General features: G+C 41.7%; 4 protein-coding genes across 4 annotated transcripts; 3 read left to right on the forward strand and 1 right to left on the reverse strand.

Moving 5' to 3' along the window:
- The first annotated feature begins 652 nt into the window (after positions 1-652).
- On the forward strand, positions 653-8769 carry LOC308316214 (solute carrier family 35 member E2A). The gene is made up of 9 exons (XM_080764683.1): positions 653-1030; positions 1984-2464; positions 2739-2874; positions 3605-3732; positions 5567-5687; positions 5780-5833; positions 6088-6160; positions 6607-6752; positions 7667-8769. The coding sequence occupies exons 2-9, from the start codon at positions 2179-2181 to the stop codon at positions 7893-7895; spliced, it is 1173 nt and encodes a 390-aa protein (XP_080620809.1). The 5' UTR covers positions 653-1030; positions 1984-2178; the 3' UTR covers positions 7896-8769.
- A 155-nt stretch (positions 8770-8924) lies between these two features.
- Positions 8925-15366, reverse strand: slc25a45 (solute carrier family 25 member 45). Its single transcript, XM_080764684.1, has 7 exons — positions 15240-15366; positions 14343-14403; positions 13949-13992; positions 13794-13865; positions 13169-13357; positions 12499-12733; positions 8925-11834 (listed from the first exon to the last, which is right to left on the reverse strand). Exons 2-7 carry the CDS (start codon positions 14377-14379, stop codon positions 11551-11553), a joined length of 861 nt encoding a protein of 286 aa, XP_080620810.1. The 5' UTR covers positions 14380-14403; positions 15240-15366; the 3' UTR covers positions 8925-11550.
- Positions 15367-16628: 1262 nt separating this feature from the next.
- On the forward strand, positions 16629-25075 carry mad2l2 (mitotic arrest deficient 2 like 2). Its single transcript, XM_080763841.1, has 8 exons — positions 16629-16826; positions 16918-17036; positions 17256-17327; positions 18100-18200; positions 18569-18663; positions 19944-20017; positions 23329-23421; positions 24005-25075. The coding sequence occupies exons 1-8, from the start codon at positions 16787-16789 to the stop codon at positions 24041-24043; spliced, it is 633 nt and encodes a 210-aa protein (XP_080619967.1). The 5' UTR covers positions 16629-16786; the 3' UTR covers positions 24044-25075.
- Positions 25076-26923: 1848 nt separating this feature from the next.
- Positions 26924-27577, forward strand: LOC308315681 (large ribosomal subunit protein uL13; the record flags this gene model as incomplete). The annotated part of the gene is made up of 1 exon (XM_080763792.1): positions 26924-27577. One exon carries the CDS (start codon positions 26924-26926, stop codon positions 27539-27541), a length of 618 nt encoding a protein of 205 aa, XP_080619918.1. The 3' UTR covers positions 27542-27577.
- Between the last annotated feature and the right edge of the window lie 225 nt (positions 27578-27802).

A 27802-nucleotide genomic window follows, 5' to 3' on the forward strand; every position in this document is an offset into this window, starting at 1 on the left:
AATGCAAATACATTTATTAGTGTGATACTGTGATTATCTCATGATTCTCATCACTGACTGTCAAAACATGTAGTGTTTCCTCTCAAATCGAGTCTCTCTCTCGACTACTGTGAGATAATCAAGGGAGGCAGTATTGTATTTTTGAGCCCCTCCTAGTGCTAGTTTTAAAAACGCCATTGACAATGAAGATAAATTATTGTTTGTACTTTTAAGTTCAATGTTTGTTTTAAAAACGCCATTGATAATGAAGGGAAATTGTACGTCATTTTGTCCCTAAACACATGAAATGTGAAATACCAAAAGAGAATTTAATGTTTGTTTTGTCACCGTTTGTTTTGCATCACCTAATCATATAGCAACATGAGTTCAACTTTAATATATTAGCGCCCCTCATTTCACACACACGGGTGTGATTTTTTACATTACAATGCCAATTATGCCACTGACTGTACTGTACTGTAACCTCGCCTCACTCACCAGGCTTTCCACCACCTAACTGTACTGTACAATGATACAATCTCAATCATGCGCACAATGCCGCGTTTATGCTCCGCTGTAGAACAGTCAGTGTCGCGCGAAAATAGCCGATCTAGGGCTGGCTCTCACATGCGGAATGCGAGGCACCGTGAGTCCGTGATACGGCGAAGTATATGTGAAGTGAGTGGATTGATCACCGCCGCACGCGTGCACAGCTAACAACATAATAGTGTAACAGAAACGTTACAATAGTGACATAATTATTAATAATGATGTAGCTGATCTCCGCTTTTAAATGTGTATGAAGATAGTACAAAGAGTACAAATCAACTGATTGATCTGCTGCTGCATGCACGCACACACACAGTACTGAGTGCAGGAGAGGAGAGGACTCGTGTTCTATGTCTGTTGTTGTTATTGTTGGTCACAACATTCAGCTCAGCGCTAGTAGAGAGTGAGACAGATCGAGGTGTTGCTGGCTTCGTCTGAATTGAATCCAGTGTGTTTGTGTCCGAGAGGGGCTACTCTACTACACCACCACGGTGACGCTTCGGTACGGTTCCAATTTCTTTCTTTCTTGTTTTGTACCATGCATTGTGTTCTCGCTGTACGGTGGTGGGTGGCCACTTCAACCTGCCTGCAGCTAAAGGCTAACAGCGTTAGCTTCATGTTATTATTGTGTTGTACTTTGATTCCGGTGGTGGCGCCTGTCGTTTGTTCAGTTGTTCAAGCAGCCGCAGTGGATTCCACTTTCTTCTGTTCTTTTACTAAACCAAACATTCACTGGGTGAGAATGAGAAATGTAATGTGAAATAGAATGGAAGCTACAGTTTCCTGTGCATGTTTTTTAGATTAGAGAGAGAGAGCCACGTATCAGATAGTGTGGTCTCTAGACTCTCTACACAGTAAAAAGAAGAAGTAAAGAAAAAATCAAGTGTTCATTGCGGGTCCATTTGGTTCCATTTATACTGCCTCATGTACAAATGGATAAATGAACACATACCAGTAACCAGCATATAACATTGTGTTGCAGATTAAACCTTTTCATAGATTGCATTGATAGCCAGAGCTTCATATTGTTTGACAGCACTATCACTATTCACTGACTGTACTTGGTCTGCTACTCTGCTCTTTTCCCCCTCTACACCAAACCTCTTTGCTGAACATAGCCGATCTGCTATATTTCTCTAACGTTCTCCTCAGAATAGGGATGCCATAGGGTTCAAATGGTTAATGTAAAAAATGATTTGGCGGCCCCCTAGGGACCCCCTGTTGCAGACCCCTGGTTTAAAGGTTAAACAGTCAAAATGCACCCTCTCATATTATCAACTTAAACTTTAAACTGATAATGTGAGAGGGTGCATTTTCTACATAACTTAATGATCCTGAGCCTTGCTGGAAAGTCCCAAGACATTAATTTTAAGAGCTATCAGGGAGTGTTTCAGATACTTAATGTATCAATAAATGAAAGCTGATAAAGGTGTGTTTGCTTTCCTGCTGCTACAGATAAAGGAACGGGAGCCCTGGCGCTTCAGTCATGCGCCTGTAGCCAAGTGGAATGACGGGACGGCTCCACGGAAGATGGACTGACGAAGCCTGCGTCACACCCCTCCTCCTCACCTTCCCTCCCTTGTCCGCACCTGTGCGACTGGGACCCCTTCGGATCTTCCCCGGGCACCGCCGGGCATCATCACCACCACCATGCCGACCAAGAACGGGAAGCCTGCCGCGAGGCACACGCTGTCGAGCCTCCTCTCGCCGTTCCGGAACCGGCAGGAACGCGTGGTGCTGGCCCGCAGCGAGAGCCTGCCGGGCGAACATGTGCTGAAGATCACGGTGACGGAGACCACGGTGCTCGAGGCCGAGTCCGGCGTGTGGAACTCGCGCTCGCTGACGTACCTGGGCCTGTGGTACTTCTTCAGCTTCTGCACGCTGTTCCTGAACAAGTACATCCTGTCACTGCTGGAGGGAGAGCCCGGGATGCTGGGTAAGGGAAGGAGATGGACGAAGGGTCATCATGGCCCACTTTTCCTTGCAGGCGACTTTTTATGGCCTGTGTAGATGTTTGGAGATGAATGCAAACGGTATCATATGTTACTTGTTATTGTTATTTCTACCTCGTCATTCGCACTTGTAAGACGCTCTGGGTAATCGTCTGCTGAATGCCTAAATTGTAAAATGTAGTGTCTGATTGGAGCTATTTCCAATTCAACCTTATTATAATCTTATTTTGTGACTGGTTATCTCGTGTCGACTCCCAGGCGCTGTCCAAATGCTCTCCACCACCGTCATAGGGTGCCTGAAGATGTTTATCCCCTGCTGCCTGTATGAGCACAAGTCCAGGAGCGAGTATCCCTCCAACTTTGTCATGACCATGCTGTTCGTTGGGCTCATGAGGTGAGTTTGTACCCAGAATATGCATGGGAAGCTCTTGGATGTAGGGTTTGGGTTTTATTGGTTTTGAAGGGAAATGTGGAAGCATTGACAGCTTCCACAGTACTTATTTGTTACAACAGATATTTTTTAGTTAAAAAAAATATAAGGTTTTCTTCATTTAGAGTTTGTAGTTACAATGGGTTTATATAGGACATGGGGTAGACCATCTTAGGCATTAAAGGCACCAGGGAGGGAGTTCACTGGCCCCCTGGCATAAGTGTGAGAGGAAGGATTTTTCTTTTAGAATAAATAAAATATCAATGAGTTCAATGAAGTCCCCTCACATCTATGCAAATTATATGCACATAATTCTACATACATCCAAGCTCTGAACACTGGGGTCCCTCCCCAGTAAAGCGATATTTCACTTCCAACTTGGAGGTGCAGGTGCAGCTGGGGTTTAACATTGAGCGCTCGTTTGCACTTCTGTATTTTCCAACCAAAATATGGTTGGAAAATGCCATATGTTCTCTTAAAGTGAACGCGTATGGTGGCACTGGGAACTTCATAAATGCTAACAGCTAGGCAGCAGAGAAATAATTAATCTCAATTAAGCTTATGAAACAACTTCAGCTCCTTACTTGGCTATCAATAAAAGCAGGCAGGTACCAAAGAAAAACCTGATATTGTAATGCACAATAGAGAGTGTTAGTGTTGACCTCCTGCTTGTCTTGTTTGGTCCATTTATCAGGTTCAGCACTGTGGTTCTGGGCTTAGTGAGCCTGAAGAATGTGGCCGTGTCCTTTTCTGAGACTGTGAAGAGTTCTGCGCCCATTTTCACTGTTATCATGTCCAGACTGATCCTGGGAGAATACACAGGTAGATAACATGAGAACACGTGTGCTCCATTGTTTTTTTTGGTCGTCTGATTATTACTTCCATTATAAGGAGGGGCATGTTACGTTACAAACAGGTTTGCAAACAGGTTCTGTGTGACAAAGTATTCCCTCCTAATGACCTCAGCCTATAGAGAGGTTTCAGTTTACATAACCAGAGATATCTTTGTGTAAGAGAGACATGTTTAAGTGTATAGTAAGCATATAGTGGAACACTAAAGCACATGCTTTGGCTTGAAATAGTAAACATGCAGAATATGATATAAAAGTTGAGTGACTCATTTAGCATCCACTAAAATCTGAATGAAAATAAACTTTCATAACTAAGAGGTGTGGTTTGATTGATTGACATCTCTTAGATTCCACCTATGTCAAACAATCTCAACTGTGCAGCGCAGTTGAGATTAGATTAGCCATTGCTGTGCGATGGCGGCTACTTTTTTCACACGTTAGAAGAACAAATGGGATATTTTCATTGTAAAAGTGTGCAGAGAGAGCCAATGAGAGAGGGGTTTCTTTATGATTGGTCTGTTTAATAAATTGGGTAATTTTCCTAAAAAGTAAGTGGTGGGCGGCGGTGGCTCAGGGGTAGAGTGGCTAGTGTATGAATGCAAATCATTGCGGTTTGTTTATCAGCAGAGTTCAACCTAGTGGTATTTAGGCCACGTATATTTAAAGACCTACATGTAAGTCCACAAGATGGTCATTGGTCACATATTTCGGCAGGTCACCAATTTCACTGTAACACCACCATGCTGGAGTGACCGAGTGTGAGTGAGCGAGTGGCCGAGATTTTGGGTATTGGAATTTGGCCTAAAATTTAGAGGAGCGCGCTTTATATCACCCCTCCCTCAACACACCATTGAAATGCTTTTCAATTTAATTTGTGCTCAGTGAACCTCTCCTGGATTAATAAAGGGTTACAATACTGCCAAGTCAAACCCAATATCAAATTTCTTTACAAAAGCTGATACATTTTAAATGAAACACATTTTAACACTTTTTAGATGCTTACTTATATACATACGTCTAAATTACATGGTTACATAGTTATGGATTTGGTTTTCAAGTGGCTTTAAATATAGATTGTGGTGATAATGAACCCTTAGGGCCGATCCATACTCCTATTTTAGAGCCGAATAAAAGTCGGTTCGGCGCTGTAGAGCCTACAATTTGACGTCATTTGAGGTTCGGGGGGGCGGGTACCGTCCTAAAGTCGGCTCTTCGGTGCTACTGAAATTTTCTGACGAGCCGAAATCATTTCGGCACTACAGCGCCGAAACAGGAGTATGAATCGGCCCTTATTCTAGCCCTGTAATTCAGGCCAAGTTTACACACCTACAGAGTATATGGATTCAGATATACAGTAGTAGTGTTGATCTCAGGACCGTCGTGCAGAGAGTGTTAGAGAGGCAGGGGCTGAAATCCCATAAGAGGGCACCTGCGACGCGTTGGTATATCAGCTATTTTTGAGGCGCAACCCAGCACTCTTTAGCTAGGGGAGATACGGTGTAACGACGTGGATTTGTAAACAAATTTGTTCAACGCAAAATGCTGCCAAGTTTAGGAGACTTCGGGGGAAAAAGCAATTCTTCTGAATGCTGCCTTCCAGCATGGTATGTAAAGGAGTGGCATTTGCATTTCTTTCACCATAGTAAATGCTGCATTTGTGGTCTGGAAAGGGCAGTTGTTTTACAGACGGATAAAAGGGCAGGGGCTGAAGCCCCCTTTGATCTCTATGTATGTGTGCACGTCCCTGGTTGATGATGTATATGGATGTGTGCAACTGTGCACATGTTCTTTTTCTCTTAATGTAGGACTCTGGGTAAACCTGTCGCTGTTCCCTGTCATGGCGGGCCTGTCTCTCTGCACAGCCACAGAGGTCAGCTTTAACATGCTGGGCTTTTGTGCCGCTCTCTCCACCAACATCATGGACTGGTAGGACACGCAGGGCAGGAATTTAAATTAAAAAAAGATCACAATACTATAACACTTCTATGACTTGACCAACTGCTATGTCTGTGTCTCAGTTTACAGAATGTGTTCTCCAAGAAGTTACTAAGTGGAGACACATATAAATTCAGGTAAAATGGAAAGTTAACCACTTATATTTGGTCGTATGATGAATAGCAAAATAAATTGTTCTACAAGCTCACAATGTGTCCCATCATGACATGCCTAAAATAGGGATGACCGGTTGAACAGTTGTTTTATGCCGTGCAAATGGGATACAATTCATTCTGTAATACTTTACAATGTAATATGGTTCCCTTCTTTTTTTAATTTAAATGGCATGCAAATGTGTTTATTGCATCTAATGAATGTTTATGTTTTTCAGCGCTCCAGAACTGCAGTTCTACACCAGTGCAGCAGCAGTCGTCATGCTCATACCCGCCTGGGTATTTCTTTTAGTAGGTCAAGTTATTCATTCATTCATTCATTCATTGAAGTTACTGTTGTATGTATGGGAAGTATTGCTATGGGAAGCAGTTTCTCATTTTATTCAGAGACTTAAATACTTCTATTTATATCGTCAGTGACCTATACTTATTGATCCAATACTATTGTTCCTGTGTGGAAACTTGTCTTGAACTTAGATGCTGCACAGACCCAAACACCCTAAACAAAGCAGCACATTACACACATTGCACAATTCTTTCACAACCAACTTAGCGTAAGAAGTCCATGAAGCAATTGCACAACTCCTGCATCCTCCTCAAGCAACATATTTAACATTTTAAGAGGTAGGTACTAACTGACAACATTTTTATCTTAGATAAAGATAAACCACACGGTGATGGCGTAGTCATGCATATTTCTTTTGTATCATGTTCCCAATACTCCACTGTGTCCCCAGGACATTCCACTGGTTGGTGCGAGTGGCCAGAGCTTGATACTCAGTCACGACATTGTCCTCCTGTTGCTCTTTGATGGTGGCCTGTTCCACTTACAGAGTATCACTGCCTACGCTCTCATGGGTCGCATCTCCCCGGTTACGTTCAGGTAAGGTGAAATATGAGTCTATCTGGCTACAATTGCCAAATAACAAAAAAAACACACAGGATGCGAAGTTGATTGTACTCATTAAAGTAGATAAAACAAATTCACAACAACAGCACTACATTCAGAAGAAGATTAATTCACTGGTCACATTACCTACAGTATATAGCAGGGAATTATGTTTCAATTAAAGTGTGCTATCCCACACCCTGTATCTTTTATCCTTGTAAATAGTGCATTTATATGGTAATTGGTGCATTTAAAATAGTATAGTGCCTTTATCCTAAGCACCTTACAATGTGCATTACATTCACTCTTACACACACCAATGGTCCTGTTCTCATTGGATTTCTGACCATTCCTGCCCGTTCACAGTTAGATTCTGACCTAAGAAAAATGTACCACATGTACTGTCTAGTCCAGCAATATTTCCATTGAGACACAAATGCATTACAAACAGAAACAGAATGCAAGAAAGAGACAAACTAAAAAAAACTAACTTTTGGGGAAGTGGTTCTTTAAGTCACATGGGTAAAGGAAATAAATTAAACTGAAAAACAAGACCACACCAAAATTACCAATCTTACATGGCCAGTTAGTTAGAACCCCAAAGTATGCTAACGTTGAATAGACAGAAGAGAAGCGCTGCCGTGGTCCGTGCGGTTGTGGACTGTAAACTCGTTGGTGAGGATTCGATAATGAGACCTACGCGTTTCGGAAACGCCTAGGTCTGTTTTTTATTTGCCATGCCGCTTTCAATAAAGGCTTTTTACTTGACTGCAGCAGAGTGCCATGGACGGTGGACCCCTTATTCTTTTTTAACATAAGTATACTTTTAGAGTTCTTCACCATTGTTATGTTTTAAAGGCTTAGGTTTGACATTTTGTTAACGCCAACGACCTCCGACATGTCCCCAGTGTTGCCAGTACGGTGAAGCACGCCCTGTCCATCTGGCTGAGTGTCATAGTGTTCAGTAACCACGTGACGGTGCTGGGCGCCGTCGGCACCGGCCTCGTGTTTGTCGGCGTCCTCCTGTACAACAAGGCCAGGCAGATGCAGAGAAAGACCCTACGGGCCATGGCCACGGAGCAGCACAGCAAACCACCGCCGCAGCAGGACCAGGACTTTCAAGACCCCAAGTCGTAGCGTGGTGGACTCCACACCGTACATGCCGATGGATATTGAAACACTGCTGAGGGAGGAGGACATCTCTGAACAAAATGTCTGGAGCTTTGGAAAACCCTGGTATACATTCCAAAACAACGAATTCTTTGAAAAAGGATGATTCATACAAATCCCCTTTTTGTATTTTGGAAAGAAACCACTACACTGCTATCTCTGTGCGCATAGATTTTTTTTCTTTATTCAATTTATGAAAGCGCTGCTTTTGTTTTGTTCCCCTCTTAACTTCTCCATGTTGAGAGGTGAACTTGCCTTCCTTCACTGACGTTTTGAGCACGGTGAGGATGAACAAGGACTTGCCATGCCTGTGGACCAGTACATTAGGAGTTCCCTCTGGGTTTGGACAAGCACTCGCCCTGCCCATGGACAAATGTGTTAAGAGTTCCCTCGCCTTTATTCGTTCCCACTGTTGCTGCTGCTAGGTCTGTCACGATCATGAAGTAGCTGACGATTAATTGTCATACAAATGTGTTTTGTGTTTTTTGACATTGGTGTTGGTAAATCTGAATACATTACATTCCTATTTGGCTTTTGGGCATTGTAAACAAAATCCAGGGGAAATATTACAAATAACTTTGAATACTTTAATAGGCAAACATAGAAGTACAGTAATACAAATATACAAAGCTTATTACCAAAATGTAGAAATTACTGACAATGGTGAAAATAATCAAATTAAATAATGTACTATAGCTAAACTTATGCCCTATAATTAATAATTTGATTCTTTCAACTATGTTCAAAACTACAGTATATGCTCACAATGCTTTGCATTGCTATGCTAGGTTGAAAATGGTCAAAAGAGAATGGACAACGGTGTGTAAATAATGATGGACATATGACATTTCTGTCAATTTCATCCAGCTGTTTCTTTTTTTATATACCGTATATTTGTTTGGGCTTTTCTGCCTTTGATAGGACACAGTGGAGAGAGAACGATTATGCAAAATAATTGCGATCATGACAGGCCTAGCTACTGAACTGTAATCTTATTGATGGTCCTAATCTCAGTTTTCTTTAACCCATTCTGGGCGGGAACCCCTTTCGGTGTTTTAAACGTTGTAATTTAGCTATTGAAAAATAGCAGATCTACAAGCTCATAGCGCACCACCGAGTGGCGTACTACGAGCTTGTAGGACTGCTATTTTTGAAAATAGTTATCTGTGGTAGTATATAGAACGGGTGTATGTATAATATGGTTGTTGAAATCTTTCACTTTGTTGGACCTCTAGTATGCTCATAAAGTTTCGTGGTATTCTGTGTCACTGGCAACATACTGCTGCCTTTGTCCAGGCAACATTCATGATTGTAGCCTGGACGTGAAGCCTGGTGGATGTGTGGGGCTTCAGTATTTGAGAAGTGAAGCCTGGTGGATGTGTGGGGCTTCAGTATTTGAGAAGTGAAGCCTGGTGGATGTGTGGGGCTTCAGTATTTGAGAAGTGAAGCCTGGTGGAGGTGTGGGGCTTCAGTATTTGAGAAGTGAAGCCTGGTGGATGTGTGGGGCTTCAGTATTTGAGAAGTGAAGCCTGGTGGATGTGTGGGGCTTCAGTATTTGAGAAGTGAAGCCTGTCTGAATGCATTTTTAGTCATTGCTTTTTGACCCATTTTCAAAGCAACATGACATTTGAATGACACACTGCATTCTGGGAATGCATAGGCGTCTACCACTCATTGTTCTTTATGCTCTCTTGTGGTATGGACCACTTTAGCTAACACATTGATAATATCAAAATGATACTATATAACAGTACATGCTGCATTATTATATACGTTAATAATTCCAATCCTTATGTGAGCTCTGCAAGTCTTTGTTCAGTGTCTCTGCAGACACTGAACAAAAGCCTGTTTTGCAGGTTTAACTAGCCGTAGATAATGTGTTATTCATGTAAAGTAAAACATATTCTAACAACAGAGTAAAGGTAATGGAACAATTACATCATGTACTCATGCTGTTGTGAAGCCCCCCCAAATTAACATTTTACTTTTATACTAAATAAAGAATGCATGGCGTTGATGACATTGTTCTAAAAGGGATCCTGATCCTGTGATGCCTATCTTCACAGGCCAGGCATGAATTGTTTTCCCATGTTAAAATAGCCGACGTAGATCATCTATTTTTGCTATATTTGAAAATGTAAAGTTGTGCCTATGACATGCCAAAAACAGGGACATAGGTCTAAAGTGGAAAACATATTTTTACCTTCACGTTAACCTTGAACGCCTTTCTTTCAGTGCCAGCACACAGCACATATTGGTCTGACCACAGGAATGTGGCATACAGTATATTTCATTGGAATGGTTATCGCATATTTTTGGCTAGTCAGTTTTTAGTTATTGGCTGAGTTGCAATCGATTTTTCAGTCAGTCTTACGTTTGTGCTGTTATTGTGGACCTGTGTAGCTGGGCTCGGAACAAACCACCACAAATGGTGAAAGGTGATATTCTGCAATTTTTTTAAATCGGGAGTGGAAAAGAGTAGACTTTGTTCTTCATCTTAGAACTGTATATTTTTGCAAAGATGATTTATATGATGAAAGGTGTAATAATATTCAATGGATACTTGGATAGACAGATATTATTCTGCTCATTATATGATGTACATATAGGGATGTATGTTTTAATGTAGAAATGAAATATCTTTGTAACTGCACTTTGTTCTACCATTTGGAGCTTCTGTTTGTTGCGTTGGAGACCAGACCATACTGTAAGAAATTTAAATAAAGACAAACAAAACAAGACCATCTGCCATTATTGACTTAATGTTCTCATGATGTGACATTAATGAAAGACTGACAACTTAAATGCCAAACTAACTGCATGATGTTTTGTCACAACTCACAAGTCTTTCTCTTTGCTATCATGCTTGTATTTTGACAACAGCAAAAGTTTATAGCTCATAGGATGAAGTTGGTCTCTGTCGCCCCCTTGTGGTCAATGTGAAAATGCTTTGGCTTTTTATAATAAAAAGGAAAGTGATTACTTGACAGACAAAAAGTAGCACCTGCTTTTTTGCCTTGTAGATTAAAGTACTTAGATTAGATAGATTGAAACGGGGGGGGGGGGGGGGGATGATTAAATCTAAGCACTAAATAACCTATTTAGTGCTTGGATTTAATCCTTTTTTACCCTGTTTCAACAGTGGGTAATAAATTGGCCAAGAAGAGATTTCTCTTTCTATTGTGTCCACTGAATCTGCGCAACAACACCGAACGCTCCTCTGGGACGTTTATCCCAATAACCAATGCCTTCACTGGAATGAACCACGAGAGTCATTGGTGGTGAATAATACACAGTTTTCACCGTCCTTATGCAATCATGGTGATGATGGGGGGCAAGGAATGGCATTTCTTTCAATAACTGTATGATGCATTGTGAATTGTTTGTTTCATTTGCTGAGACACCACTGCTGCATGACTACTAATAACCACACTTAACGTCTTACTTAAATGTAGAGAATCATACATTCTCCCAAAACATCCCAAATAATGATCTTACAAACAAACATGTTTGTCAGAGATTTCCTCTGGTGCTCGGCCACAGTCTCCCCTGGTCCTTGATGGAAATCTCCAAAAATACGGAGCAGGTTTTCCATTATTCCCCCGACGCAAAGCTTTTAAAGTCAGCCCGCAGGCGGTGGGCACAAAACCTTCATCAGACTCTCGTAGCTGAGGAAGGTCACTGCATTGACGGGGAAAGCCCTGACGCTGTTCAGAAGCAGGCCTTTGAAGAAGACCCTGACGCCTTCCTCCCTGACGCTGACCCGCATGCAGTGCAGGACCCCGCTGTACTCGCGGCCCCCAGCGCCCGACATCTGGAGACGAGCTTTGATCACATCCATGGGTGTAGCGAAGGCCCAGGTCACCACGCCCGCCACCCCGCCTCCCATCAACACTGCAAACGTGCCTGAAGATATAGAGAATGATCAAGGAAAGCAACAAAAATCACACAAGACACAAATGCATTAAAGCTCATTAACTTGATTTGTCAGAATGAACATGCAGGAGAGACACGTAAATTATTACCCAGACTTTATGGTGCTGGGTGACTGGGTTCACACTCTTTTTAACTTGTGACCCAAAACGGAAATTAGTTGAGAGACAGCGAACCCCTCCTGGATTAGTTTGCCCGGTACCTAAACTAGTGAAAATCTACAGGCCAACTTCTTTCCAAAACTTTACAAATCCAACTTCTTTCCAAAACTTTCCAAATCGAGTCTCACGTCTACAGCTCTGATAAATAGTGAGCATTAGTAAGCAGTCTACGTTCAAGGCTGAAAGGTTTCAGGTCTGAAGTACACTAAACGTGCGCGATAGTAAAAACCTGGTTGGGTAATCATGGTTATAAACAGTGATAGCGGCAATGTTAACAAACCGCTCACTGGATAATGAGGACAGCAGAGGTTGTAGGATAGGCTAAAATCAACGAGTGACATTTTTCAGCAAGAAGCTGCTCGGATCACAGGTATAGTGTTCATGTCTGTTCACTGAACGTACTGGCACTGAGGAGAGGCAGAACTTAGAAACCTCCAAACACAACAGAGATGACTACGTGTCTGCTGTGCACTGACCTGGCTGTTTGCCGCTCTCGGTCAGAGCTTTGCATACAACCTCGTAAGGCAGAAAGTAGAGACCGTAGCAGGGCACGTCACGCAAGGCGAGGGCCAGCCCTCCGCGATACAGACCCCGTAGACCATTCTCCCTGAGAATAATGGTGACACAGTGGGCAGGCCCGCGGTATCTGGCAGTGTTGGTCTGACCCTGCAGACGAACCTTCACCAGGTCAATGGGGGCCGTAACGACAACCTGAAAGTAGAAACAGTTGTCCCCAATCCCTTTCACAGAGCAATGCTAGACCAATTGAATGGGATTTCCCTGCTTACAAAATATTTAGCAATATCTGTTCAATCACACTGCGTTTGTGTTCCTGCGGGTCGCCAGCACTAAAACAGAACAAATTGGTAGACGATGGTGTACCCACCCGAAATGTTAAAGCGTCAAATCTGTATTAATTCTAGAAGGAGAGCATGTGATTTGTTACAGTAGCATAACACAAAATATAACATAAGACAGTATTGGGGCGATAACAAAAGGTATAACCATCATCATCATCATCATCATCACATTTGTGGATTCTCAAAACCAATGCACTGCACAAATGTGTATGTGTGCAATGGTAGAAATGCAGAAAACATCTCCATGTGCATGCACTGTCTTTGAGTTTGTGAGTGTCCATATTACCTGTACAAGACCTGAAAAACAGCCTGCCGTGAAGACTTGTGTGGCGGAGGCAGGGTTGCCTTGACTACGGTCGTTTCGTCTAGACTGAGTGAGGTAGTCTAAAGCGTTGCTGTAGGAACCAAAGACAACAGAGTTGGTGATGCCTGTGGTGAGGACGGGAAATGCCATTCCCTTGAAGAATCCATGGACCTGGGACAACAGTCAAGTATAGAATCACAACGCGAAATCATGATTGGTCATATAACTGGGGCTGATTCTAAAAATCCCTTCTAAATCCTGACCCAAGTTTTCTGAAAAACTAAAATTACACAAATGTTATGCTGCTATATACTGTAAATAGCAACAACAACCCCAAAAGGGGTTCCCGTCCTAAATGGGTAAATGGACCTGCCGTCTATTTTGGAAGTCAACTCACGGAAGTGGGCAAATTGTTCAAAAGGTAGGGAGCACGATGAGAGAAGGCCCTACGCTGACTTTACCTGGTGAATGTACCGACACTCGCCTTAGAAGAAGTGTTAAGTGGTCAGATGGGTGGGCCGCAAATGCTTTTAAGGTTTTCAAGTAGGCCCTGATCCAGAAAAGGTTGGGAACCCAATGCTCTAAAAATGTATTGAATGAAACCTACCCCTTCATGAGCGTATGTTTGTGCCACACAGTGAGAGATCCCCTTGTATATAGACTGGGCTTGCAGGCGCACCTGAAACAAACATAAGAAAGTTAAACAAAACCAGTTTCATGCATTTACTCCTGATGCATATGTATTATATTTCATCGTTCAACCTTCACAGTGTCCAGTGGATGTCCGAAAGCCAGTCCCACTGCGCCTGCCACAGTACAAACATACATAATACATCAAAGGTCTGCTACAGTATATTATCAACAGTGTGTTCGATGTCTAAGGGCCGATTCATACTCCTGTTTCGGCGCTGTAGTGCCGAAATGATTTCGGCTCGTCAGAAAATTTCAGTAGCACCGAAGAGCCGACTTTAGGACGGTACCCGCCCCCCCGAACCTCAAATGACATCAAATTGTAGGCTCTACAGCGCCGAACCGACTTTTATTCGGCTCTAAAATAGGAGTATGAATCGACCCTAAGTCGACAAACACATACACACACTCTGTATCAATTGTATGCTCAATGTTTAATATTTGTCCAAAAGGATGTTCATATTACCTGAAATTGTCCCAGCTAAAAATTCCACCAGAGGCATGATTGATCGGTAGAGTTTCACAACCTACAACGACAGATCAGGGTAATTTCTACCTGTCACTGTCAGGACCACCAATTAATCACCAATTAATCACTGGGAAAATCATCAGTGGTAATTCATGTATTTGAATCTCTGTGAGTGTACATGCTCAGAGTTAAATTAACACGGAAGAGACTTCATAGTGGACACTGGACGTTGTCGTGCATTCTACTTTACAACTACTGTAAACCTATGGTCATTCAGCCAATACAGTTAATGTGTTACTGACAGATCATGACAATTAGATGTAATGTGCAGAACACAAAACAGGTGTTTATATTCAATGGTCCTGTGTAAATTGGTCAACATTTAATTTGGCATCCAAATTATATAATTTCAGTCTAAATAATGTAATCTGTCATGAATGCCACTTTACAATATTTATTATTGGACAGTGGAGTGGACAGACAGAGCTGCAAAAATCAGCCATTAAAACAAAACAAAAATTGCCAATCAGAATGTCATCATAGATTTTTTAAATCAGTTGTATATGCACATTTTAACTAGCATGCTATAGTACAGGACTACAGGAGGTATGTTTTTGCCTCTTTCTTTGTATGGTCGCTGTCACTTTGTGAAGTGATTCACTAAAGTTATCAATCACTAATCTAAAGTTGTATTTACTAGTAATGAATAGCCTACATAAATATATAGCATGCCCTAATGCAAGTCAATTTAATCTCTAATGAAGGAAACATTGCTGTAACTTGGTAAGTTAAGAAACACATAGCTTTCTCAAGTGTCACCCCATCGCTAAAACATCTGGAATTTTAATTCAAAGCTTAAGTTAAAATTCAAAGCTTGTGTTAACTTATACTAACCTGTAAATAAACATGTTTGTAGAAGGTTTAACTTCCCATCTGTCTGTATTGTATTCTGTAGGCTACTGCTGTATCAGCATTGCTGCACCATTCCGTTCCGTTTTCTTCTTTTTTGCCCCGACGAAAATGAAAGCCTGGGTATCGAGTTTACGAGGCTAGGAGTTTTGTGGTCAACATGTTCACTTCAGAATAAAATCCACTTGACCAGTAAATTATTTATATCATTGTAATGCCATTTTACATATACGATCAGTACGTTGGCAGAAATAAATGTATTTAAATAGTAAGATTATAATGTATTAAAGGATTATGGGCGGATATGAACACAAAATACCGCGGCGCGGACGCGGTAGTATAGGTTTATTATACTATATAATTGTTCTTCTCTTTTTCTTTCTTTCAACAGAAAAGCGTCTAATCTCGAATGCTTTTATTTTGAAGGCAACGTGATTGGTCTGAACTGGTGGTCTGAGTTTACAGTCTATATGGTTCTTGCCAAAACTCCAGCCTATAGAGTCATGATGAGATATTGAAAATATACATGACCTTGTCTTATAATGTGATTAATTATTGTATGCTGTTCTGTTGTCTACAATGGCTTTATTTTGAGTATCTCTTATTGAGAAGATAGGAATCAGCTGTGTTGGCTTGCAAACGTTTTGTGTCTTAATTGTTACCTTATATATATTATTATAATTTATTACTTATTATATTAGAAGCAGCAAAGAGAGAGCATCTCCATCCCTGTATGTGTGCAACAATCAGTGGTGTCATCACTGGCATGGTGTTTGTTTTTTTTACTGGTAAAAAATATATATAACGATCGATCGTTGTCAGTCACCTCATCTATACCTGGGCACCGCCCAGCCAGAAAGATGGGTTGGAGGAGTACAGGACAGGACAACAGGAATGTATAAACACAGCACTGTGAAAATAAACTGGTTTGATCACAAAGACACACCTTAAAAAAGGTAGTATATTTAACTATTACTGTTAATGGCCGATCTACATATGTGAATGACACATTGTCATTCAGTAATTAGCACTGTAATAGTATTACTTTACCCACTTTACACATACTCACTGTCTGTTGTTATAGAGCGTTGACCCCAGTAGAAGGTCTGCTGCTGCTGTGAATGTTACACCTCTCCCGCTTAGCGGATAGTGGGGTGTGGTACAGGTCGGACATAGATAGAGACGGCACCCGTGTTCTCCCATCCACTTGCATTAAGTTGCTCAGTCAAGGTACAAAACAGCTGATATTGTTTCCCCTCAAGTTATGTAATTCCTCAAATGACCTGCGGGAGGCAGCATTACGCCAATGGGTGTCTAGCCCATCGCATGGTCTAGCGGCTAGCCTGCTGTTCAGTTTTACGTCATCACTAGTGGACAGCAATAACGCGCAAGTAAACAATGGAGAGCGAAAATATAAAACGTTAAAACTGCAGGGAAAGCAGGGTGTTTCATCGTGAATGTAAACACGATCGTAAAAGTGTATCTCGTGAAAACATTGCAACATAGTCCTGTTATATACCTTATAAACGATAATGACTACTCTAACGAGACAGGACCTTAATTTCGGACAAGGTAGTAACATGGGTTGATTTATTTTTTACTCCTTGACAGTTTATTTTTGCTGATGAAATTATGATTGCTGACATTATTGACTCATTTTCAGTGGTGGCCGACATTCTGTGCGAGTTCCTGGAGGTTGCTATTCATCTGATATTATATGTCCGTGAAGTTTACCCCTCTGGCATATTTCAGAAGAGGAAGAAATATAATGTTCCCGTTCAGGTAATGGAGCAAGAAACCTCTGCAGTCTACTCTGCACATTACAATATAATAATAATATGAATTACCGCTAATACACAACTTCAATATTCAGCACTGAATCAATCTGTTCAATCAATCAAAAAATATGTGCTGATAGATCAATGCCACTCATCTTGATCTACATTGTATTTAGGGATCTATTAATGCTGTTATTATGTGTCTGTTGAATTCATATTCTAGATGTCATGTCATCCAGAGCTCAATCAGTACATTCAAGATACACTTCACTGTGTGAAGCCACTCATTGAGAAGGTAAGGGTTACCAATACCATGGGTGTTGATTTTGACAGCAAATTTAGATTTTAAGTTTTAGTAATAGTCTTTTGAATAGTTTTCAACTAGTTTTAGTCTAAACTAAATCTACAGTTGATTTAGTCAAGTAAAATGTATTTTGGCGGGCCTTGATGCCGTCGTAATGGCTGATTTTACACATACACACGCTGATCGGATCTATAGATCCGATCAGCGTGTGTATGTGTATACAAGCTCAGCATGCAACTAATGTAAAATGTCTTGGCTTAGTTATCTTTTCCACTAGTCCCACTGTCCCTCGCTAACATTTTAGTCTAGGGCGGCTGTGGCTCAGGAGGTAAATGGTGCATTTATATAGCGCCTTTATCCAAGGCGCTTTACAGATATTGTGCATTACATTCACCCACACATTGTACACTGATGGCGGCGGAAACCATGCAAGGCACCAACCAGCACATCAGGAGCAAAATGGAGTTCAGTGACTTGCGCAAGGACACTTCCACACTAACTTTGGGGGAGCCCGGGTTCGAACTGGCAACCTTGCGGTTACCATCCAGCCACTCTACCCCTGAGCCACTGCTGCCCCGCATTGTGAGCTTGTATTGTGATATCTGTCATTTTGCATGTGGAGTGTGGACTTCCATTCCATTTCTGTGCCCTAGTTTTGTTCTGCTTTTAACTGTGTTCTTGTACTGTTTTTAACCTGTACGGCAACCTTGAGTGCCCTGAAAGGCGCCTTATAAATAACATTTATTATTATTTCTACCACCAGAATGATGCTGAGAAGGTGGTGGTCGTTATCATGGATAAAGAGCATCATCCTGTGGAGCGATTTGTCTTTGAGATCTCCCAGCCTCCGCTACTGTCTATTAGGTAATTTATTTATTTTCTCATATCATTTTTATGAGTGTTTGGAGCCTTGGCGTGATGTTGTATAATGTGTCCGAGTATACACGGATTCTTCATGGCTAGCCTAGAATGTTTAATTTATGTTGTGCTTGAAATATACTGTCTGCAGTACTGTTAATAAATACTTCAATCAATCAAAACACTGGAGGTTAAACACAACAAACGTAACAAACCATATAAATACGTATATTATTTAAACATGGAGTCTCAGTCTAGTTAGTTGGCTGTTGATCCTCAACATGAAGCACTGCAGGCTTTTTAGTCATATAGGCCGTCAAAGTCCATTAGCCTTATGAACGTATTGAATGACCTCTGTGGTTTTGGATTTACAGTTCTGACACCTTACTGTCGCACGTAGAGCAGCTGCTGAGGGCTTTTATCCTTAAGATCAGCGTGTGTGATGCCGTTCTAAATAACAATCCACCAGGTAAGCAACATGGTTTTTTACATGCATGTAACCACATTAACCCTGGTGTCCCTATTTTGGTCAAATTTATAGAAGATTATAGCAGATCTACAAGCTCACAACATGCCATTTTTGCGATTTGTTGTACAAAGTACTAGCTAGGGATTAAGTGGTTAAGTCACCTGTGGCAAATGCACGGACTTGCTTCATACTCATACCAATAAACTCAGTCTTCTACTGATGTCCACTGCAGCTTTACCATTTACTAATTAGTTATCGATACCACTTCTTCACTGATAACCATTCTTAGTTTTACGGTGTGGCTGGCCAAGCTGTGTCGAAGAGGGTCTGTGATTCTAGCTGGGGCTCTCAAACCGCTGGACTGATCACTACCAAACATCTTGTACATGTTGCCCGTAGGCCAAGGAAGTCTAATATTTCACTTTCAAAAATGTCATTCTATACTGGAAATCAGTGGCGGTCGAATCTGGCTGGAGCCTTGCCCAAATATGGAGATGGCTGATTATACTGATAGGCTGCAATATCATTATCGAACCGATATATCGGTTTTACCCGATATTTTATTTTATGATATTTATGTTTGAATGTGAAGGTGAAATTTTATTTTGTGATGATGCAGATACAATCAGCATTTTATGGAGAAGCTTTCAAAACAACAAGTTGGAAATAATATGTTAAATAGAAATACATTTACCTTGTTTGAAGTAATAGGTTCATCAATAGGCCTAATACATCGGGTAATAAGAATGTACTGTTTAGAATTTGGCATCTGTTCTGCACCCAGAATCACAGTCACTCTATAATTAGTGTAGGTAAACTCTATGGAAACTAAAATTTAAATATAGTGCATCCATAGATGTCATGGATGATCAACATGAAGTCCAAGATCCATATTAAGCCATGTCATTAACAGACCCTGTCTTTTTTATTCGTCAGCCAGTATATGTAGTACCTAACAAATCCATAGCTTTTACAGATAAATGGTGGGAAATCAGGGGTTTTTGATGAAATAATCAAATAAAAAAACCACAAGGCTTCAGTTAAATTAGCTAAATGTATTGTAAATTTTTATTTCAGTCTAAAAGGAGTGTGTGCAGTATGTGAACAGTTCTTTCAGAGATTTAGTAGTAGTAGTAGAACAGGGAATGCATACTTTATACTTTGTCGTACATGTTGTGAGCTTGTAGATCTGCTATTTTCCACACCAATGTATGACAAAGTGTGAATCAGGCTGGACTTATCTTCTGTGAATCTGTGATGTCGTTTCGTTCTTGTGGTAGGGTGTTCGTTTACGGTGTTGGTGCATACCAGAGAGGCTGCAACACGCAACATGGAGAAGATTCAAGTCATCAAGGTGAGATGTCCTTCACACTAGAGCAGCACCCTTTTCATATCAAGGCCCATTTATTCTGCATTTGAGCCACAGACCACCATTTGACGACATTTTGCCTCAGACTCAAAACGTTGGATAAGATTTTGTCCACAATCCCATACTGTACTGATGTGGTACCATTAGGAGAGGCAACAGGCAAACGTTGATCAAAATAACAATTCCTCTATTGTGTAGACTTCTTGTAAATGAACTGATGCAGATGTTTAACAATAATGTAACTTGACAGCATAAAATTAAATGTTTCAGTTTACGCACTCAAGTTATACATCTATAAGGGTCCATTTGGTTACCAATTCTCCATCATTTAGCTGGGGACCAATTGGAACCCCCTCAAGGACCACTGGTGGTCCCCGGACCACTGGTTGAGAACCACTGCTCTAGTCTAGATCGTAGATACTATTACACTGTGCTCCGCTCTAAGAACATAGATTCCTCCAGTGTGATCAATGAAATAACCAAAGGTTCTTTGAAAGGGAAATTGTATTCCTTTTAACTGAACTGAAAGGATCGGGGTTTGGGGGTATACCTATTTCAAATTGTTATTTTATTAAATTTCACTCTTCTGAATGTAACTTATAAGTGTACTTTACAGTTACCTACATGCTATATGCATTCGTCTTCAGGTGTTGGGCATCAAACCTATTTTCAGGAAATCACTAAAAGGCATCATATTGATGAAAATACATTTTCACAGATGAGCCACTGCCATTCTGCCAAACAAGAGACATTTTAGCCTAATTATTCTTTTACTCAAAATTTATATCCCACGATTTTGCAACCAATTTTTTCACCCAGTGTCAATTATCTAATGTGATCCTGGGCGCTACACTCCCTCTGCCAAACTGGGGAGAGCAACAAACTGACCTCATGCTTCCTTCTATGCATGAGGAGTCCAAGCTGCTTCTTTTCACCTGACAGTGGGGAGTTTCCCCAGATGGACATTGTGCGTGGAAGGAAGTTAAGGAACACGCCAGGCCAGGGGGAGGCAGTATAGAGACCAGGATTACTGCATGTTTTTTGTGAGGGTACAGTACTACCTACGCTAGGGGACACTGGAGAACATGCAAACTCCACACAGAAAGGCCCTTTCGCCAACCCCGCCTCGGGTATGGGCACTGATGACGTGGAGGAGAGAACACGCCCACAGTGTCCCCGGTGGGAATCGATTAATCGAACCCAGGACATTCTAGCTGTCAGCGCTACCGACTGCATCACCGTGCCCCCTTTCAAAGACCACATTTTCCACAAACTTGGTTGCTTCCTGTTGGAGATGTTTGATACTCTTCTAAAGTTTACAGTGGTTTAGAGTCCAAAATATTGTACTCAGGAGTAGCAACAACTTTGACTCTTGCCAGATACTCACCATAATCGAGTACATTTGACATTAAATAAAAAGCTCTTGAACCAGCAAGTGACAGTGTGCGGGTCTCCTCCCCTCTCTAATTGCCTATGATTGCCTTCCAAGGTTTGCAGAGGGGCCTGTTTTACAAAAGATGCCAAACATCATGAATGCCTAACTTAGTCTCTGAAGAAAAGATTATTTGACTTGAAGGCAAAGTAGATATCATCCAGAGAAGCAGAGACCTGGAGTAAGGTGGATTTATCACCAACCAAAGAAATACAGATTTCAAGCATGCTGTAATTCATTGTCAATGGGCTAAACCAGATATTACTGAATATATATACTGAATTAAATTGATAGCTGCTATTTAATAAAATAGCAGCTTCACAGAACCAGTTCCTTCATATGAGTTGGTATCAGAACTACTTTTCAAAGCAGTGGGCGTATAGGTCTGTACTGGTTTTCTCCAGCATCCAAGAAGCCTATTCAACAAAATGACTAATTCCCCTGACCCAGCGGTCTCCAAAACTTTTGGGCCGTGCACCCCCTGTTACCTCCTGACCTAGCTGACGCACCCCCCCTAAGTCTTGTTGTATTTGGCCAAACATTATACATTTTGAATATGATCAGGGCAAATAATCACAGAATGTCACTGCACTGAGAGACATGCAGCAGCTACTCTTCTTACAACAGTGTTTTACCAGATTTTGCCATTTGTGTTAAATAACACCATAAAACCGCCATTACCCTTTTCATGTCAAGCACCTTCTAGACTAGAGGGCGTTCGCGCACCACAGTTTGGGAACCCCTGCCCTGGCCGATAAGTAGGCGGAGAGCTCTGATCGTCTGGCTACGACTAAAACCAGCCCTTTAATGTAAAAACACATCACACAGATTCTACTGCAATTGATTCTGATTGAAACACAGAGGGCTGTGAAGAAATGTAATCAGTGGACACCGCTTACATGATGATGGTGATGATCCTCCCCCCCACACATTCACAGGCTTTATGTATTGTAATGCACTGTTTCCCAAACACTGGTTCGGGACCCATTGTGGGTGGCGGACACATTTTTATGGGTCCATTTATTTTTTGTTTCCTACATTTAGTTTTTAATTAATGTTATTTCAAATAAAATCAATTGGAAACTAAATTCAAATATTTTGTTCAGTAATTTCATAAATAATGTGTAACGTGTTAACGCACAGGGCCTGACCTGGTGAGAGCAGGAGTGGACCTGTAGAGACGTAGGAGGGGCCCGGACAGGTGTCAACCCACAGAGCCTAGTCCTTCCATGTGCCAGAATGGTACCTCCCAGTCCCGGCAGAGTAGTTCAGGAGGAATGGATTGTGTGGCCCTGGTTTTTCCATAATGGGACTTATCGAGGGTAGCTACTGGGACGTAAGTCGGGACTTGATCACTCCCGGCTGGGTCACCTGAGTGAGGGAGGGGTATGATGTTGCGAGACCCGAAACCCCGATGACCTTGGGATACATCACTGAGGATACGTCCCAGGCGCATCCATTTATGTATGTATTTTGTTATATTATAATGTGTAAATGTAATAAATTGGAACCACTGCTGTGTCATGGAGATGAGCCTTTAGCAGCCCTAGTGAGACCGACTGACTGTAGTGTCAATGCATGACAGTGAACACACATACAGGACATAAGAAGAATAGGGATGGAAAACGCCCGGCAAGTTTATGAACGGACCCCGCCCACCCCACGTGCGATATACTCCCAAACTGGCATCCAGCAGACTGCCATGAAGCTGTATCATCATCATAGCAGCATGCCATCCGTTGCCCACCTACCTGCACCCCCCCCTTCCCCCTCCCTGAAGCACAGGGGAGAGTGTGCCAGGACTCTCTCTCTCTCTCTCTCTCTCTCTCTCTCTAAGAGTGACATTAAGGTTTTATGCCTACAGGACTTCCCATGGATAGTGGCTGATGAGCAAGAAGTCCACATGCAGGAGCCTAGGCTCATTCCACTGAAGACTCTGACATCTGACATCGTAAAAGTAAGTATAATGTCACTGCCTGCCTGGGTAGTGGCGACATCACGAGCCAGAAAACGAGTCCTCAGAAATACTCAAAATTAGTAAAAAGTACATCAGTAAAGTATTGGTATCAACATGTACTTAAAGCACCAAAAGTAGAAGTACTCATTACGCAGAATGTCCCATTTCACAAATTTTCAAATGCATAAAAATCTTTTGAAAATAGCAGATCTACAAGCTCACAATGTGTTGCATTGTGAGCATTGTATAGGTCTGAAGTGGGTAACGTATTGAAATAATTAAATCTACAAAGTAACTAAAGTACACCAATTAGTCTCTGAAATAAAATGTAGTGGAGTATAAGTAAAAGTATTGAAAAATGGAAATAATCAGTACATCAAAATTGTAGCCTACTTAAGTACAGTACTTGAGTACATGTTCTTAGTAACTTTTCACCACGGCTGACACTACTGTTATAGAACAAGCCTAGTGTCTGTGTGCACCGAGGTTGATATTTAGAATAAGCCGTGTCTGTGTGCACCAGGTTGATATACTGTACAGTATGTTCACAATGTTCTGTTTCTCTGCATTATCTCTTCATCAGATGCAGCTCTATGTGGAGGAGAGAGCCCAGAAAACATAGCGTGCATAACTCATTAACCCATTCTGACCTGAGATCAGATTCTAAAAATGTCTTCTACGTTAGTCGTTCTTCGATTTTTCAAAAATAGCAGACCTACAAGCCACCGAGTGGCGTGCTACGAGCTTGTAGATCTGCTACTTTTCTATAGCTAAAGCACGACATGATGCTAACGCCAAAATGGGTTCCCGCCCAAAATGGGTTAAGAAGAGAACCTTTGCAGCAGCAGATACTGTATCTGGTGAACCACTCCCCAGTTAAATCAACGAGAAAGAGCAATGAAGCTGGAGGAGCCATGTTTCCCTAGACTAGGGATGCACCGAATGGGAAATTCTTGGGCGAAACCAAATTCTGAATATAGGAAACAGCAGAATAGCATAATATGGTTATTATTGTATATCATTTATTTTGTTACCAGTTTTTGTACCATTGCTGTCATGGCCGTACCTTTGTTGTAGAGCTACATGATAATGGCAAAGACATGATTACGTTTTGATCATCACAACAAAACATTAGGTTATTAAAGGCGACCACGGTTCTTTAACTATTCGGTTTTGGCTCTTAAAATCAACCGAACCGAACACCGAATATGCAATTTCTTTGCCACTATTCGTCCGAATAGTTTCGGTGGCCGAATATTCAGTGCATCCTTACTCTAGACTGGTTCACTAACCTAGTCTGCTCAAACTATAACTAGAGAACAGTCCTTTGTGGAATGTATTTGTTATTAACTTTAAGTATGCCCTTGTGTTGCTACCCTATTGTGTTGTAAACGTTGTTTATACTGTAAAACAAACCATTTTGTGTGTAACTTTGTGTTTTCGTTCAAACTACCTGAAATGCTATGTCAAAGCAAGCCTGTCTTTTGTCCTACACAGTATCAGTCTTCAGTTCTAGTCATATCTGCGTATTGTGTATTGTGTTTCATACCCAAATGCATGGTGATCAATACATGGCAGATGTCTCACTGATACCAACACTGTACAGTATGTTACTTGAATAACAAAATGTAAATAAATGCTCCTTTTTAGGGATAATCAATGTAACTGATTGATTTGACAGCACATTATTTATCATTTGTTGTTGTGCACTGCACACCAGTAAATTACCAATTTGTGACAGCAGATGTTCTGATATTTCAACCCGTTATATTTCTAGACATCTGTAATTCTATTGAACATTGAGTTCTATGAAGGATGACTCAAGTCCAAACACTGATTAAAAAAAACTTTTATTAGGAAAACGGTCTAATTTACACCAATTATCTAGCTAGCTTGTTCAGCCAATGACCAACCGACATTTGCCATTATGCTTGATCCTTCTCTAAAGGTCGCCCCCTGCTCTGAGATGTTATTTATGCATTTATTTCGCTTTTAGTCAGCCTGCAGTCAACCCTGCCGCCTGCTGCATTTAGCTCTGGTCCATAGCCTTCTACTGCTTCTAGTTCTACCCTGCAGTAGTAGAAGGCTATGGACCAGAGCTAGGCTGCATTGAGACTTGAGAGAGACTCCCGGGAGAGGTTGCAAATAGGGCTAGATTAGCCCAAACATTTAGACTAGAGGTTTTTTTACGATTCTGAAGAATAGCTAGGGCAGGGCTAGATGCGATACTACTACATGAAAGCTTCACGTCGTTGTCCTCTCTTCCTCCTCCTTTGACAACTCGAGTAGGAGCTGCAGACAAATCTATACTAACTCCCCCCACCCCTCCAAGCTGTACATATAGTATCTATCTGGTCCTGTTGTATTCTCACTTGATGTAGATTTGATAAACTAGTTTAGCACAAATGAGCTTAATATATCCTGTACATGAGATTTTGCATATCAATTAAACTATACAAAATCTCTCTTAGCAAAGTACACGATTCCTGTTTCTTTTCCCGGTCGATTTGACATATGGCTCAAGTGCGTACAGTCAAAACTGTGAGGAGTAGTGCATCAAAATAAGTTACTCTAAAAATAAACTGTTACAATTACTATATTCTGGTTGCCAAATATGGTGTAGTGCAGACAAAAAACATTTAGTCCAGGGGTGCCCAAAAGGTAGATTGTGATCTACAGTACCAGTATAGATCACAAAGGCTTTGCAGGTGGATCACATGACATCCCCCCCCAAAAAATATATATAATTTAAATATAAAAATGTATTTTTTTGCCACCTGCCACTTAAATTAAGGTGACTTGATTGATTGACATCAAAAAGTCTATATGCACCAATCTGCACCAAGTCTCTGTATGTGTGTGTGTGTGTGTGTGTGTGTGTGCGTGTGTGTGTGTGTGTGTGTGTGTGTGTGTGTGTGTGTGTGTGTGTGTGTGTGTGTGTGTGTGTGTGTGTGTGTGTGTGTGTGTGTAATCTACGTAATTTGAGAAGCGTTAGCCCCACCGACTTCAAATTCAACAGGTCGGACCCACGGTTGTCCAGAACCGCCCCAAAAAGGCCTCTGCCCGGGCTCTGGACCGGCCCCTGCCCATTGTCCATATATGGAGCTGGGCTGTTCTGACCTCACAACACTCCATATTTGAGCATTCCTGACACAGAACTCCACAAGCTGCCTGCATATACTCCATATTTGGGCATGCCTTTCAAAGAACTCCATATATGGGCATACAAGGGAGACAGACTTAATGTCTGGGGAGGGGCATGCATTTCCAACTTGCATCGTTCATCGTGCTTTTATTCTGCCCTGCATTAATGCAAGTCAAAAACAGGCCTCAGACCAACTGTCACCCGATGACAGCACGATGACAGCACGATGACAGCACGATGATATGACATTTCAACACAGCTGGCCTGTGAACTTTAGGAAAACACGAGCGGAATCAGCTACAGACCTCCCCCTTTTTCTTCCTGGAAGCAAGAAACCTTTTTTTGGCACAGGACATCATGGCGGACCGGTTCAATAAGGTTCTTCTGCTTGATGGCAGAGGCCATCTACTGGGGCGTCTTGCTGCCATTGTGGCTAAACAGGTCCTGCTGGGCCACAAGGTGGTAGTGGTGAGATGTGAGGGAATCAACATCTCTGGAAACTTCTACCGCAACAAACTGAAGTACCTGGCTTTCCTGCGTAAGAGGATGAACACCAATCCCTCCCGTGGACCATACCACTTCAGAGCTCCCAGTAAGATCTTCTGGAGGACTGTCAGAGGTATGCTTCCTCACAAAACTAAGAGAGGACAGTCTGCACTGGACAGACTGAAGGTGTTTGATGGTGTCCCCCCTCCATACGATAAGAGGAAGCGTATGGTCGTCCCAGCTGCCCTCAAGATTGTGCGCCTGAAGCCCACTCGCAAGTATGCCCTCCTTGGGCGCCTGGCCCATGAGGTTGGCTGGAAGTATCAGGCTATCACAGCCACTCTGGAGGAGAAGAGAAAAGAGAAGTCTAAGCTCCACTACAAAAAGAAAAAGGCCTTGATCACCATGAGAAAGAAAGCGGAGAAGATCGCAGAGAGCAAGCTTGCACCATACACAGCCGTTCTCAAAGAATTTGGAGTTCTTGTCTGATTTAGTGGCCAATAAAGGTTCTAAATGTTTATAGAACATATTTTGACTTTTGCGGAGAAGATCGCAGAGAGCAAGCTTGCACCATACACAGCGTTCTCTGAATTTTGAGTTCTGTCAGTTGACCAATAAAGAAAAAAAAGAAAAAAGGAAAAGAAAGAGGGGAAATGTTCCATCCCATCCTGACCATTACCAGACAGGCTCCATCACTGACTGTCATGAGACACAACAAGGAACAGGTGGGTATGACGTATCATAACTGAT

Source organism: Protomyctophum bolini (assembly GCF_963924005.1).
Source record: "Protomyctophum bolini genome assembly, chromosome: 5".
NCBI classification, from domain to species: domain Eukaryota; kingdom Metazoa; phylum Chordata; class Actinopteri; order Myctophiformes; family Myctophidae; genus Protomyctophum; species Protomyctophum bolini.

Excerpts from the sequence above, each read along its gene's own strand:
- LOC308316214 (XM_080764683.1), top strand. The coding sequence starts at position 2,179 with ATGCCGACCAAGAACGGGAAGCCTGCCGCGAGGCACACGCTGTCGAGC. Across the intron at positions 6,161-6,606 it reads CCGCCTGGGTATTTCTTTTA|GACATTCCACTGGTTGGTGC; the intron begins GTAGGTCAAGTT and ends CTGTGTCCCCAG. Across the intron at positions 6,753-7,666 it reads ATCTCCCCGGTTACGTTCAG|TGTTGCCAGTACGGTGAAGC; the intron begins GTAAGGTGAAAT and ends ACATGTCCCCAG.
- slc25a45 (XM_080764684.1), bottom strand. The coding sequence starts at position 14,379 with ATGCCTCTGGTGGAATTTTTAGCTGGGACAATTTCAG. Across the intron at positions 13,358-13,793 it reads AAACATACGCTCATGAAGGG|GTCCATGGATTCTTCAAGGG; the intron begins GTAGGTTTCATT and ends CTGTTGTCCCAG. Across the intron at positions 11,835-12,498 it reads CGAGAGCGGCAAACAGCCAG|GCACGTTTGCAGTGTTGATG; the intron begins GTCAGTGCACAG and ends CTATATCTTCAG.
- mad2l2 (XM_080763841.1), top strand. The coding sequence starts at position 16,787 with ATGACTACTCTAACGAGACAGGACCTTAATTTCGGACAAG. Across the intron at positions 18,201-18,568 it reads CCTCCGCTACTGTCTATTAG|TTCTGACACCTTACTGTCGC; the intron begins GTAATTTATTTA and ends TTGGATTTACAG. Across the intron at positions 20,018-23,328 it reads AGAAGATTCAAGTCATCAAG|GACTTCCCATGGATAGTGGC; the intron begins GTGAGATGTCCT and ends TTATGCCTACAG.